This window comes from Embiotoca jacksoni, unplaced genomic scaffold, assembly GCF_022577435.1.
Source record: "Embiotoca jacksoni isolate LCO1_2020_lvr unplaced genomic scaffold, fEmbJac1.0.p SCAF_26, whole genome shotgun sequence".
NCBI classification, from domain to species: Eukaryota; Metazoa; Chordata; class Actinopteri; family Embiotocidae; genus Embiotoca; species Embiotoca jacksoni.
In genome coordinates, this window is record NW_027185377.1 from 182,563 (window position 1) to 198,693 (window position 16,131).

At 44.6% G+C, this 16,131-nt stretch overlaps 1 protein-coding gene across 1 annotated transcript; it reads right to left on the reverse strand.

Moving 5' to 3' along the window:
- Positions 1–519: 519 nt before the first annotated feature.
- On the reverse strand, positions 520–10,580 carry asah2 (N-acylsphingosine amidohydrolase 2). Its single transcript, XM_069160424.1, is given in 21 exon segments — positions 520–1,015; positions 1,927–2,015; positions 2,104–2,160; positions 2,669–2,818; positions 2,901–2,996; positions 3,467–3,553; positions 3,555–3,566; positions 3,696–3,735; positions 5,131–5,225; positions 5,359–5,474; positions 5,593–5,674; positions 6,108–6,212; positions 6,338–6,424; positions 6,568–6,693; positions 6,877–6,997; positions 7,301–7,378; positions 8,608–8,735; positions 8,839–9,015; positions 9,777–9,920; positions 10,228–10,331; positions 10,523–10,580. Coding segments are annotated over 21 exon segments (2,151 nt in total). The 3' UTR covers positions 520–816.
- Between the last annotated feature and the right edge of the window lie 5,551 nt (positions 10,581–16,131).

Sequence of the window (16,131 nt, forward strand, 5' to 3'; positions counted from 1 at the left end):
ATAATAAAATCATACTATAGCATGTCGTCTATAATATTATTAAAAAAAAGTCACACTATAGCATGTCGTCTATAATATGATTAAAAAAAAGTCACACTATAGCATGTCGTCTATAATATGATCAAAAAGTCATACTATAGCATGTCGTCTATAATATTATTAAAAAAAAGTCACACTATAGCATGTCGTCTATAATATGATTAAAAAAAAGTCACACTATAGCATGTCGTCTATAATATGATAATAAAGTCACACTATAGCATGTCGTCTATAATATGATAAGAAAAAGTCACTATAGCATGTCGTCTATAATATGATTATAAAGTCACACTATATCATGTCATCTATAATATGATAATAAAGTCATACTATAGCATGTCGTCTATAATATGATAAAAAAGTCATACTATAGCATGTCGTCTATAATATGATAACAAAAAGTCACACTGTAACATGTCGTCTATAATATAATTACAAAAAAGTCACACTATAGCATATTCTATTCAATGAAATGTTTTTATTTATCATTCGTGATTTTGTGTTTTTTCTGTTCACAACACAATATTTATATTCAGACATTTTATTGACATTTTGAACCACAAACTAAACCAAGACGTTTATATGATATCTTGGACGGCATGTTATATTTTGACATCATGTGGTCTGATGTTTGCATGTGCTTTTATTCGCAAAAAATGACGTGAAAACGTAATCTATGACATCATCCGAAGCTGAACACTTTTAAACTCTATAAATCCCCTGATGCAAACCGCCTCCTTCCGTTGGGGGTTCAGAGTCTCGGACCGGTCGGCGACATCACCGATAATAGAAGCTGGCGGCGACTGTGAAGACGTCGGACGAGCCTTCGTACGGCGTGATGACGGGTCGAAGGTCTTTCAGCTGCTTGTAGTGGCCGAAGTGTCGGATCCTGTAGGAGCCGGCGGCGGCCGACGGAGGGACGAACCACTCGATGGTGGCGTTACTCTGCTGGCCCGAACCCTTCAGCCAGTGAAACCTGTGACAAGAGACATCTGTGAATATCCTGACGGATGATGAAGGTCGGCAGGACTTCAGGTTTGGACCTCGTCTGGACCCGTTCGGATTTAAAGGTTCTGAAGTGTTTTGATATGATTTTCTGTTTGTAAAAGCTTCAGTGAAACATGATGAAGTAACGTTCTCCATAACTGAAATCACTTAGTAAAACTTGAAGTCTGTCTAAAAGACATAAAGTCCTGGATGACCAACAATCTCCTGCTTCGAAACTCAGACAAAACAGAAGTTCTTGTACTTGGTCCTAAAATCCTCAGATACGCTTTCTCTGATCACTTAGTTACTCTAGATGATGTCATCTTGGCCTCAGCACCACTGTGAGGAACCTTGGGCTAAAGGAAATCTCCAGAACTGCCTTCTTTTATCTACGTAATATTAATAAAATCAGGAAAATCCTTCCTCAGCGTGACGCAGAAAAACTCATTCATGTGTTTGTTACTTCTAGACTAGATTATTGTAATTCCTTGTTGTTAGGATGTCCAAATTACTCATTAAAAACCTGCAGCTGATCCAAAATGCTGCATCAAGAGTACTGACGGGATTTATCAAGAAAGATCATATTTCTCCAGTTTTATCTTCTCTTCACTGGCTTCCTGTGAAATCAAGAATATAATTTAAAATTCTCTTGATGACTTACAAAGCTCTACATGACCAGGCTCCATCATATCTTAGAGATCTTATAGAACCACATCATCCTGACAGATCTTATAGAACCACATTGTTGTAAAGTCTTGCTGTAAAGACTTAAGTGCCATGAAATAACCTGTGTTGTGATTTGGCGCTATATAAATGAAATGAAATGAAATGAAATTGAATAACTGAAGCTTCAAGTTCCACTGAGGTTACATCACAGTTTCCACCTGCACACTGACCTACCTGGTCTCCCATGATGCATCAGTGTGGACGACCTCCCAGGTCTCCGTTCTGTTGTCAAACATCTCCACGGTAACAAAGGTTTTATCTCTCTGCAACAAACACAAGGACGGAAACACTCAGGAACAAGAACCGAAACAAGAGCTAATAGACACAAAACCATGGATGAAAGATTCTCACGATGTCTCCGGAGTTTCTCGGGTTTCCTGCTACGAACGTCACGGAGACGACATCCCCCTGGAAAACATTCAGAAAGAAAAGCTTCATCTCTTTTCCGGAGAAGCAGCAGCGTGTGGTCAGACTGATGCTGGAACATGCAGGTGATGTCAGGTGTTCGTCTCTAGGTGGCGCTGGACGTCGCTTAATAATATTAACACATTGTTATTGTGCGAACTGTGAAAAATCAGCTGTAGAAGTCAGTTCAGACATTTCATTGATATTTTCAGTTAGGATGTTTTTTTAATAATAGTTTTTTTCCATTTAAAAATGTATTTATTTCTACCTTATCAGATTTCCAGATATAATCTTCTGCTCGTGTTCATGTTGCTTCAATAACTGTTTTATTTAACAGCTGCAAATAATAGAAAGTCGGATTTCTGTCTTCTCACCAAACAACCGCTCACAGATATTAAAAACATTTTTGATTTGTTATTTATAACTTTTTCAAATGTTACATCCATTGAAGGACGTCTCCGGCCGCAGTCGGAGCCCCGCGGGACGCCTCGGGTGTGCAGGTGCGTCCTACCTGCCGGTAAACGGGTTCGACCTGCTGCAGGACGTCTCCGAAGCTGCTGTTTGCTGGTTTTTTGTCGACGCGCGCCGCCGGCAGCAGATTGAAGAGGTTCTCCTGGAAGAAGGGCGGCGGCGGGCCACGAGGTAGCGCCGACACCGAGTCCTGAAACACAACAACACATGTAGAGGTCCGCTGAGGCAGAACCGGCTTCTTCTGTTCGGTACCGTGTGTTTGAGTCGTCCACCTGAGCGATGGCTCTGGCCAGGCCGCGGTACGTCTGCACGTACGCACTGAGCGTGTGCGGACCGTAGATGGTGGAAGCTCCTTCGTACCGCTGCACCTGAAGCACACACGGTGACAGCAGCCAGTCAGACCATAATAATCTCATTTCTTTTCAGTAATTGAGATGAATATTATTCATGAATTTTCAAATTATTTCACATAATATTGTAAATAAACAGGATATCGATTGATTCATGTCAAACGATGAAAGTAATCTTGAACAGAACAAAAACAATCAGCTGCAACGTTTGAATGGTTTTTCTGCTCATTAATAATTCAGTAAAATTATAAGTTTTCATGGTAAAAACAGTGAAACAGTCAAATGGGACGTTTTTCACTTCATTTTCCTCAGTTAGAAACTTTTTACTTACAAAACATTGAGTTGTAGTTGAGTATTTTTACTGTTTGGTTTTAATACTGGAACCGAAATAAAACATCCGGTTCTTCCTCCGACCACCACGGTAACTTCCTCATTCTGCCTGATGCCTCTAAACATTACAACTCCCATGAGCCTCAGCGGCGGTGTACCTGGTACTCCTCGTAGGTGGTGATGTAGTGAGTGTAGACGTTACTGAGGCCGGCGATCACCACCTCCATGTTTCTCTCCGCCCCCCCCCGCCTCCAGCTCCTGACACACAATAAACACACAACTTTAAAGTACACAATAATAACTCACAATGATAATATACAATAATAACACAGAAATACAATAATAATGCTGAGAATAATGTCAATAATGAACATTAATGTTTCTCACCTGTTTCACAGCTTCTCGTAACCTCCGACCCGACATGGTGCTGCAACACACACACACACACACACACACACACACACACACACACACACACACACACACACACACACACACACACACACACACACACACATCAGTGTTGTTGTTATCATCGGTTGTATCCATTCATCAACCATCAGTGATGTCATCATCCATCAGTGATGTCATCGTTGGTTTGTGAACATTATGAATCCTCCAGTTCAGATTCTGTCCGTCACCATCTTGTTAGTTCGGAGCGGTTTGGAGCAGGAAGTGACCATATTTGGACGAGCTGGGGGAGGAGCCAGAGGTGGATCTGACCGATCTGATCGGAAACCTGACGATACTACGTCCCGCCCACCGATAGCTGTAACCTGACTGCACCACAGACCTGTCAATCAAACAGACACGCCCCCAGAAACAGGTCTTCTTGAATCTTCTTTTCTAATGAATGAGGGATTATTTTCAGATGGACCTCCAGAAAACTAATAAGAAGGAGTGACTTTAGCTAACAACACCGAGATAACTGATGGACACATTTTATTCACTTTGGATTTGATGAGAGAAGTTGAATGGGAGTCTATGGAGCCGGAGGCTTTTTGGAGCCGACCTCTAGTGGCACTCGCTGGTATTGCAGCTGAAGACACTTCTGGATCAGAACCATTTTACAGACCTGAAGCTACGAACTCTTTTATATCCAGTCTGTGGTTTTATATCCAGTCTGTGGTTTTATATCCAGTCTGTAGTTTTATATCCAGTCTGTGGTTTTATATCCAGTCTGTGTTTTATATCCAGTCTGTAGTTTTATATCCAGTCTGTAGTTTTATATCCAGTCTGTAGTTTTATGTCCAGTCTGTAGTTTTATATCCAGTCTGTAGTTTTATATCCAGTCTGTGGTTTTATATCCAGTCTGTAGTTTTATATCCAGTCTGTAGTTTTATATCCAGTCTGTGATTTTATGTCCAGTCTGTAGTTTTATATCCAGTCTGTAGTTTTATATCCAGTCTGTAGTTTTATATACAGTCTGTAGTTTTATATACAGTCTGTGGTTTTATGTCCAGTCTGCAGTTTTATATCCAGTCTGTAGTTTTATATCCAGTCTGTAGTTTTATATCCAGTCTGTGGTTTTATATCCAGTCTGTAGTTTTATATCCAGTCTGTAGTTTTATATCCAGTCTGTGATTTTATGTCCAGTCTGTAGTTTTATATCCAGTCTGTAGTTTTATATCCAGTCTGTAGTTTTATATCCAGTCTGTAGTTGTATATCCAGTCTGTAGTTTTATATCCAGTCTGTAGTTTTATATCCAGTCTGTAGTTGTATATCCAGTCTGTAGTTTTATATCCAGTCTGTAGTTTTATATCCAGTCTGTAGTTTTATATCCAGTCTGTGGGTGAATCATTATCACGTGTCATTAGTTACGTCATTTCTCCTGGAACAGCAACGACAGCAACAGATCCGATAGTGATGATCTGAATGTCGACAATCTGAGGATGCCAAGGCAGCGGCCAGTTCATCTGTACACACACACACACACACACACACACACACACACACACACACACACACACACACACACACACACACACACACATAAGATAGAGCAGACATCAGATGTGTGATATCATCTGATTTCCCGCCTCCACTCACCTCCCCCGTGCTGAACAGGATTGGTTTGGGATGATGACATTCCTGCGTCTGATTGGACGGCGGGCCCAGCAGAGCGTCTCTGATCCCGTCCCAGAACGGGTCTCCGTCCACCGCGCCTTCACACAGAGACGGAGACAAGTGACATGAGACATGAGACAGATTCAGAGACAGACAGAGTTGAGCTCCGTTGATGAACGGCATCGAGAACAGAACAGTCGATCATCATAGAATCACCCTGAGTGAAGTTCAGGTCTCCTCCTCCATCTGTTGTTCCTGCTGCAAAGCTGTGACCCAGAGCTGGTTTACATGTGCTGACCTGACACACACACACACACACACACACACACACACACACACACACACACACACACACACACACACACACACACACAGACAATTAATAAACTGTCTGAAAAAAATTATGAATTCAACTTTTAAAAATATCTGGGAAAATATCTATAAAGTTGTAATATAATTACCAAAAATGTTTAAAAAAAAAATTGAAATATTTAATTCTTGAAATTATTCATGAAATAGTTCTAAAAAATAAAATCAATATTTTAAAAAGTTTCTGAGAATTCTTCACAAACGGTCATAGAAACAAAGAATGTCTGAGAATATGAAGTTAATGAAAAATATCAATAAAAAAAAAATTTCAATAATAAAATCAAAGATGTGTGTGTGTGTGTGTGTGTGTGTGTGTGTGTGTGTGTGTGTGTGTGCGTGTGTGTGTGCGTGTGTGTGCTGACCGTGTGTGTGTTGTTGATCTGAACAGTCACGTCCGTCATGTTGACCCACTGATGAGCTGAATGAATGAAGCCTGTCACCTCCTCAACCGCGTTTCTATACAGATCCTACAGGGGGCAGCAACATACACACAGGCAGGTTTACGTCACTCCTGAGGACTCTGGCATCAATCCTCCACTGATGGATGGACAGACAGACAGACAGACAGACAGACAGACAGACAGACAGGTACCTTGGCCTTCATGTAGATTTTGTGTCCGATGATCTTCGTGCTGTCGAACATGTCGTCACCGGGTCCGAACGCCTGACACATCTTCGTCTGACAGACACACTTCCTGTTTACTGTCTGCTCATTATAACGTGTGTGTGTGTGTGTGCGTGTGTGCGTGCGTGTGTGTGTGCGTGTGTGTGTGTGTGTGTGTGTGTGTGTGTGTGTGTGTGTGTGTGTGTGTGTGTGTTTACCCCTCCCACAGGACAGGAGCTGTTCAGGTAGTCACAGGGCCGCCCGGTGTTCACACAGTGAGGTCCTCTGGTGTTCGGACTGACGTCTCCAAGGTTACTGGAGGAGAACCCAGCGACGAAGCCTCCCTGAGACACACAGACACACACACAGACACACACACACACACACACACACACACACACACACACACACACGCACACACGCACACACACACGCACGCACACACGCACGCACACACACACACACACACTTTAGCCGACAGTGAACACAGCCCTGAGAACATCTCCAGCTGATGATGACGGTGTCACCTGTCCAGGTAGGTCTCCGGGGTTCTTGTCCTGCTCCAGCAGGTAGGAGGCGTGGCCCATGTTGTCGCTGCTCACCATGCGGTTGGTGTAGTTCATGCTGACGGCGTGGACGGCGAACCAGCTGAGGAGGGAGGAAGGTCAAAGGTCAAAGTTTCACCTACAACGGGCGGTGGAAGCAGAAGATTGAAGTTTCCTACCAGACCATGTTGTTGTTATTACTGTTGTTATTGTTATTATTATTGTTGTCAATTCAGTTCATTGTATTTTGAGTGTAGTATCACCACATGGTCATAATATACTTAAAAGACAGAAAAACACCATTCAAAAGTACAAATATCAGGGAAAACAGTTTTTATCATTATTGTTATTGCTGTTATTGTTGTTGCTGAAGGGCAGCGTTCTCTTCAGCTCAGTGTGGTTCTACCTGAGCATCCCGATCCCGTCTCCGTCCAGATCGGTGAACTTCAGCACCGTCACCTGTCTGTCTGTGTTCCACTTGTACCTGAACAGATCAATAACTGATCAATAATACTGATCAATAATACTAATCAATAACTGATCAATAATACTGATCAATAACTGATCAATAATACTGATCAATAATACTGATCAATAATACTAATCAATAACTGATCAATAATACTGATCAATAACTGATCAATAATACTGATCAATAATACTAATCAATAATTGATCAATAATACTGATCAATAATACTAATCAATAACTGATCAATAATACTGATCAATAATACTAATCAATAACTGATCAATAATACTGATCAATAACTGATCAATAATACTGATCAATAATACTGATCAATAATACTGATCAATAATACTGATCAATAATACTGATCAATAACTGATCAATAATACTGATCAATAATACTAATCAATAACTGATCAATAATACTGATCAATAATACTAATCTATAACTGATCAATAACTGATCAATAATACTGATCAATAATACTAATCAATAACTGATCAATAATACTGATCAATAATACTAATCAATAATTGATCAATGATACTGATCAATAATACTAATCAATAACTGATCAATAATTGATCAATAATACTGATCAATAATACTGATCAATAATACTAATCAATAACTGATCAATAATACTAATCAATAACTGATCAATTATTGATCAATAATACTGATCAATAATGCTAATCAATAATTGATCAATAATACTGATCAATAATACTAATCAATAACTGATCAATTATTGATCAATAATACTGATCAATAATACTAATCAATAACTGATCAATAATACTAATCAATAACTGATCAATAATTGATCAATAATACTGATCAATAATGCTAATCAATAACTGATCAATAATACTGATCAATAATACTAATCAATAACTGATCAATTATTGATCAATAATACTGATCAATAATACTAATCAATAACTGATCAATAGTTGATCAATAACTGATCAATAATACTAATCAATAGTTGATCAATAACTGATCAATAATACTAATCAATAATTGATCAATAATACTGATCAATAATACTAATCAATAACTGATCAATAATACTGATCAATAATACTAATCAATAACTGATCAATAATGTGTTTGTATAATCTAACATGTTAAATGCAGATAAAGCCACTTATGACTTCACGGTTTACAGAGTTTAAATATTCAGTCAGAGGCCCCGCCCCCTGATTCCGAGGCTCCGCCCCCTCCGTGTCCGTCACCTGATCCTCTCTTCTTCAGGGTTGTTCAGGTACGAGTGAGGACTTCTGTTCAGGCTGCTGTCGTCCAGCTCTCCGCTGCTCCGGTAGATCCGGCCGGGCCTCATGTTCCGGTGGGCTCGGTCTATACTCTGGAGACACGGCACATCAGCGGCACCGACCCGTAGAGGGTCCTCGCCCCTCAGATTGACCCACAGTTACCATGGAAACACCCTCGGTAACACACACACCCACCTGGACAATGCCGTTGACCAGCGGCTCCACCGACGCCCTGATGTAACCTTTGCTGCTGATCATGAACAGCGTGTACTGGAAGTATCCAGCTGGACCGCTGTGGGTATGAGAACCACTTAGAACCACGTTCTCCTCACGGTACTCATCCCCGTACTTCACCTGCAGGGCCTGCAGAACCTGCACACACACACATACACACACAGACACACACACACACAGACACACACACACACAGACACACACACACACACACACACACACACACACACACACACACACACACACACACAGACACACACACACACAGACAGACACACACACACAGACACACACATACATACACACACACAGACACACACACACACACACACACACACACAGACACAGACACACACACACACACACACACACACACACACACACACACACAGACACACACACACACACAGACAGACACACACACACAGACACACACATACAGACACAGACACACACACACACACACACACACACACAGACACACACACACACACAGACACACACACACACAGACAGACACACACATACATACACACACACACACACACACACACACACAGACACACACACACACACACACACACACAGACACACACACACACACAGACAGACACACACACACACACACACACACACAGACACACACATACAGACACACACACACAGACACACACACACACACACACACACACACAGACACAGACACACACATACACACACACACACACACAGACAGACACACACACACACACACACACACACAGACAGACACACACACACACACACACACAGACACACACATACATACACACACACACACACACACACACACACACATTTTTAAAGATCATTTGGATAGAGTAAACACACTTCCAGACCTTCTCCTGGTTGTTTTTTACCTCCAGTCGCAGCCTCTGTGATATCATTCCTACGTCTGCGGTGACGAACACGACTCTCCGCCTCCCGTCGTCGATGATGAACGCCCGGCTGTAGAGGCGAGTGTGTATGCCTGCAGCCGTCTGCTGAGGGTTTGCGTAGCCCATCTACACACACACACACACATTAACACAGATACACAACTTAAAAGGGTTTTGATCCTGTATCTGATCACATTTAGTGGAACTGTCCCTTTAAGGCAGCAGAACTGTGTGTGAGCAGCTGCTGTCTGCAGTGCATCATGGGTAATCTGACAAACATCACTGATCACTGTGTTCTGAAGAAAACTTAAAATCAGACAGATTCTCAAGAGACTTCTGAACTGAAGTTTGGGCCTCCTCGGTCTCCCGTGTGGACCTCCAGGACTTCTGTTCACCTCCTTCAGCGTTGGTGTCGGGGGGTTTTGGTACTGACCAGCGGGATCTCAGCTGGCGGTCCGGTGCAGTCAGCCCGGCCCACCCCGATCAGGTAAGGTTTGTGCTGAGGGTCCGGACTGGGAGGAAGAGTTGGTTCTGGACCTGACCGGACATCAGAGACAGGAAGCAGTGCTTTTAAAGGACGATGTCGCTGCTCTTCCACAAACAAACTGATGTAAACACTGAGTGTAAAATCATAAAGACGAACATAAAGAAAAAGTCCGGTTCTGTTCATCTCCTCTCAGATTTGAAGGAGGGACGACTTTCAGCGGCGTAAGATTCCGATTCCTAACCTGTGCATGTTTGACCGGTGGCCGTCAGTACGACCAGCACCACACACACACCCGTCATGAGGAGGAAGAGGACGCAGAGAATCACCTCCAGAGCAGAGAGGCCCAAACACACCGACTTCCTGCCGCCCATCCTGTCCAACAGCAGAGACAACACGAGTCAAAACACAGCGAGTCAAAACGCAGCGACTCAAAACACAGCGAGTCAAAACGCAGCGAGTCAAAACGCAGCGAGTCAAAACGCAGCGACTCAACGCAGCGAGTCAAAACGCAGCGAATCAAAACGCAGCGAGTCAAAACGCAGCGAGTCAAAACGCAGCGAGTCAAAACGCAGCGAATCAAAACGCAGCGAGTCAAAACGCAGCGAGTCAAAACGCAGCGAGTCAAAACGCAGCGAGTCAAAACGCAGCGACTCAAAACGCAGCGACTCAAAACGCAGCGAGTCAAAACGCAGCGAGTCAAAACGCAGCGACTCAACGCAGCGAGTCAAAACGCAGCGAATCAAAACGCAGCGAGTCAAAACACGAGTCAACATGAGTCAAAACGCAGTGAGTCAACACAGCGAATCAAAACACAGCGAGTCAAAACGCAGCAAGTTAAAACACAATGAGTCAAAACACAATGAGTCAAAACACGAGTCAAAACGCAGTGGGTCAAAACACAAGTCAAAACACAATGAGTCAAAACGCAGCGAGTCAAAACACGAGTCAAAACACAATGAGTCAAAACGCAGCGGGTCAAAACACGAGTCAAAATACAGTGAGTCAAAACGCAGCGAATCAAAACGCAGCGAGTCAAAACGCAGCGACTCAAAACGCAGCGAGTCAAAACGCAGCGAGTCAAAACGCAGCGACTCAAAACGCAGCGAGTCAAAACGCAGCGAGTCAAAACGCAGCGAGTCAAAACGCAGCGAATCAAAACGCAGTGAGTCAAAACACGAGTCAACATGAGTCAAAACGCAGTGAGTCAACACAGCGAATCAAAACACAGCGAGTCAAAACGCAGCAAGTTAAAACACAATGAGTCAAAACACAATGAGTCAAAACACGAGTCAAAACGCAGTGGGTCAAAACACGAGTCAAAACACAATGAGTCAAAACGCAGCGGGTCAAAACACGAGTCAAAATACAGTGAGTCAAAACACGAGTCAACATGAGTCAAAACACAGTGAGTCAACACAGCAAGTCAAAACACGAGTCAAAACGCAGCAAGTTAAAACACAATGAGTCAAAATGCAGTGGGTCAGAACAAGTCCAAACACAGTTATTAATGATCAAACAAAACTTTTGTAATAATATATATATATTTTTTTAAATTGTAAAATAATTATATCAAACTGCATCTTTTCAATCAAAATCATAGATTTCTTAGAGGACCTCCACCACATACCTGAGTCCTCCACACTCATAGAAACACACAGACACAGACTGGATCTGAGGTCCTTGAACCTAGAGCCTAGAACCTAGAACCTGGAACCTGAAACCTGAAACCTGAAACCTGGAACCTAAAACCTAAAACCTAAAACCTGGAACCTGGAACCTGGAACCTGGACTCCAGAGTCCTGAAGAAGACCTGAAGAGACGAAGGACCAGAACCTGCAGTGAGACAACAGGACGCTGCTCACCTGTCTGACAGGTGCGTTTCCTCATCCAGCTGTTATCTACCTGATAAACAGGTACACACTCCAAAGGTCTCACACACACACACACACACACACACACACACACACACACACACACACACACACACACACACACACACACACACACACACACACAGATCGGAATCTGATCACAGATAAAAAAAAAAAAAAAATCACAATAAAAGCTCATTCTGTTCTCGACCTTGAACCCACCTCAATTTACAGCTTTTGACCACATAATCTTCATCAGGAGGCGGAGCCACATTAAATGATCTTCATCAGGAGGCAGCGTGGTCACACCTGCAGACACCTGTAGACACCTGCAGACACCTGTAGACACCCGCAGAGACACCTGTAGACACCTGCAGACACCTGTAGACACACCTGTAGACACCTGCAGACACCTGTAGATACCTGTAGACACACTTGTAGACACCTGCAGACACCTGCAGACACCTGTAGATACCTGTAGACACACTTGTAGACACCTGCAGACACCTGCAGACACGTGTGGACACCTGCAGACACCTGCAGACACCTGTGGACACCTGCAGACACACCTGTAGACACCTGCAGATACACCTGAAGACACCTGCAGACACCTGTAGACACATCTGTAGACACCTGCAGACACACCTGTAGACACACCTGTAGACACCTGCAGACACCTGTAGACACCTGTAGACACCTGTAGACACACCTGTAGACACCTGTAGACACCTGCAGACACCTGTAGACACACCTGTAGACACCTGCAGACACCTGTAGACACCTGTAGACACCTGCAGACACCTGCAGACACCTGTAGACACACCTGTAGACACCTGCAGACACCTGTAGACACACCTGTAGACACCTGCAGACACCTGTAGATACCTGTAGACACACTTGTAGACACACCTGCAGACACCTGTAGATACCTGTAGACACACTTGTAGACACACCTGCAGACACCTGTAGATACCTGTAGACACACTTGTAGACACCTGCAGACACCTGTAGACACACCGGTAGACACCTGCAGACACCTACAGACACCTGTGGACACCTGCAGACACACCTGTAGACACCTGCAGACACCTGTAGACACACCTGAAGACACCTGCAGACACCTGTAGACACACCTGTAGACACACCTGTAGACACACACGTAGACACCTGCAGACACACCTGTACACAGCTGCAGACACACCTGCAGACACCTGCAGACACGTGTGGACACCTGCAGACACCTGCAGACACCTGTGGACACCTGCAGACACACCTGTAGACACCTGCAGATACACCTGAAGACACCTGCAGACACCTGTAGACACATCTGTAGACACCTGCAGACACACCTGTAGACACACCTGTAGACACCTGCAGACACCTGTAGACACCTGTAGACACCTGTAGACACACCTGTAGACACCTGTAGACACCTGCAGACACCTGTAGACACACCTGTAGACACCTGCAGACACCTGTAGACACCTGTAGACACCTGCAGACACCTGCAGACACCTGTAGACACACCTGTAGACACCTGCAGACACCTGTAGACACACCTGTAGACACCTGCAGACACCTGTAGATACCTGTAGACACACTTGTAGACACACCTGCAGACACCTGTAGATACCTGTAGACACACTTGTAGACACACCTGCAGACACCTGTAGATACCTGTAGACACACTTGTAGACACCTGCAGACACCTGTAGACACACCGGTAGACACCTGCAGACACCTACAGACACCTGTGGACACCTGCAGACACACCTGTAGACACCTGCAGACACCTGTAGACACACCTGAAGACACCTGCAGACACCTGTAGACACACCTGTAGACACACCTGTAGACACACACGTAGACACCTGCAGACACACCTGTACACAGCTGCAGACACACCTGCAGACACCTGCAGACACATGTAGACACAGCTGTAGACACCTGCGGACACCTGCAGACACACCTGTAAACACCTGCAGACACCTGTAGACACACCTGTAGACACCTGCAGACACCTGTAGACACCTGTAGACACCTGCAGACACCTGCAGACACCTGTAGACACACCTGTAGACACCTGCAGACACCTGTAGACACACCTGTAGACACCTGCAGACACCTGTAGATACCTGTAGACACACTTGTAGACACACCTGCAGACACCTGTAGATACCTGTAGACACACTTGTAGACACACCTGCAGACACCTGTAGATACCTGTAGACACACTTGTAGACACCTGCAGACACCTGTAGACACACCGGTAGACACCTGCAGACACCTACAGACACCTGTGGACACCTGCAGACACACCTGTAGACACCTGCAGACACCTGTAGACACACCTGAAGACACCTGCAGACACCTGTAGACACACCTGTAGACACACCTGTAGACACACACGTAGACACCTGCAGACACACCTGTACACAGCTGCAGACACACCTGCAGACACCTGCAGACACATGTAGACACAGCTGTAGACACCTGCGGACACCTGCAGACACACCTGTAAACACCTGCAGACACACCTGTAGACACACCTGTGGACACCTGCAGATACACCTGAAGACACCTGCAGACACCTGTAGACACACCTGTAGACACCTGCAGACACACCTGTACACAGCTGCAGACACACCTGCAGACACCTGCAGACACATGTAGACACAGCTGGAGACACCTGTAGACACCTGCAGACACACCTGTAGACACCTGTAGACACCTGCGGACACCTGCAGACACACCTGTAGACACCTGCAGACACACCTGTAGACACACCTGTGGACACCTGCAGATACACCTGAAGACACCTGCAGACACCTGTAGACACACCTGTAGACACCTGCAGACACACCTGTAGACACACCTGTCGACACCTGCAGACACCTGTAGACACACCTGTAGACACACACGTAGACACCTGCAGACACACCTGTACACACCTGCAGACACCTGCAGACACACCAGTACACAGCTGCAGACACACCTGCAGACACCTGCAGACACATGTAGACACAGCTGTAGACACCTGTAGACACACCTGTAGACACACCTGTGGACACCTGCAGACACCTGTAGACATTGTCATTGTAGATGTAGATATTATTGTCGATATTGATCAGAGATCAGAGATCAGAACTTCAGAAAGAAAAACGCTGAAAATTTGAGAAACACATTGAGCAGAAGGAGACTGCCGATCAATAAACTGATCAATAAGAGATCAAAACAGGAAATCTATAAACAAAACAAACAAACAAACCAAATAGATCTTATTTTAAAATTTAAAAGTGACATTTAAAATTCTGAAAACATAACTTTACTATTTTTATTGTTTGATTTATTGGTCTTGGTTCTGGTTCTGGTCCTGGTCCTAGTCTGAACTGCTGTCTCACGCGCTGTAAACACCTCGGGACATAAATAAACATACGGGGAGCTCTGGTTTCCGGTCGGACCCGTCTGACTGGTTGTGCTTCTTTTTTACACCTGATGCGGTGCTCCCCCAGCAGAACCCGCCCCGCCTGCCCGGGCCAGGGGAGGTGTGGGTGTATGAACGGAGCAACCCCTTTGGCAGCAGCACGTGTTGTTGACGCAGGCTCCGGATCTCAGACAGTCAGACATCAGGGGGCGGACGGAGGAGAAATCAAACGCTTCTGCGGGTCTGGGGGCGTTCGGTTAGTCCCCGCTCCCCCCGGAGGTCCCTGGTTAATGATTGCGGGTCAGCTGGTCACTTATTGACTGAAGCCGGCGGGACTCTACTGTCACTCTACCGTCACTCAACTGTCACTATACCGGGACTCTACTGTCACTCTACCGTCACTCAACTGTCACTATACCGGGACTCTACTGTCACTCAACTGGGACTCAACTGTCACTATACCGGGACTCTACTGTCACTCTACTGTCACTCAACTGTCACTATACCGGGACTCTACTGTCACTCTACTGGGACTCTACTGCAGGTCCGTCAGCG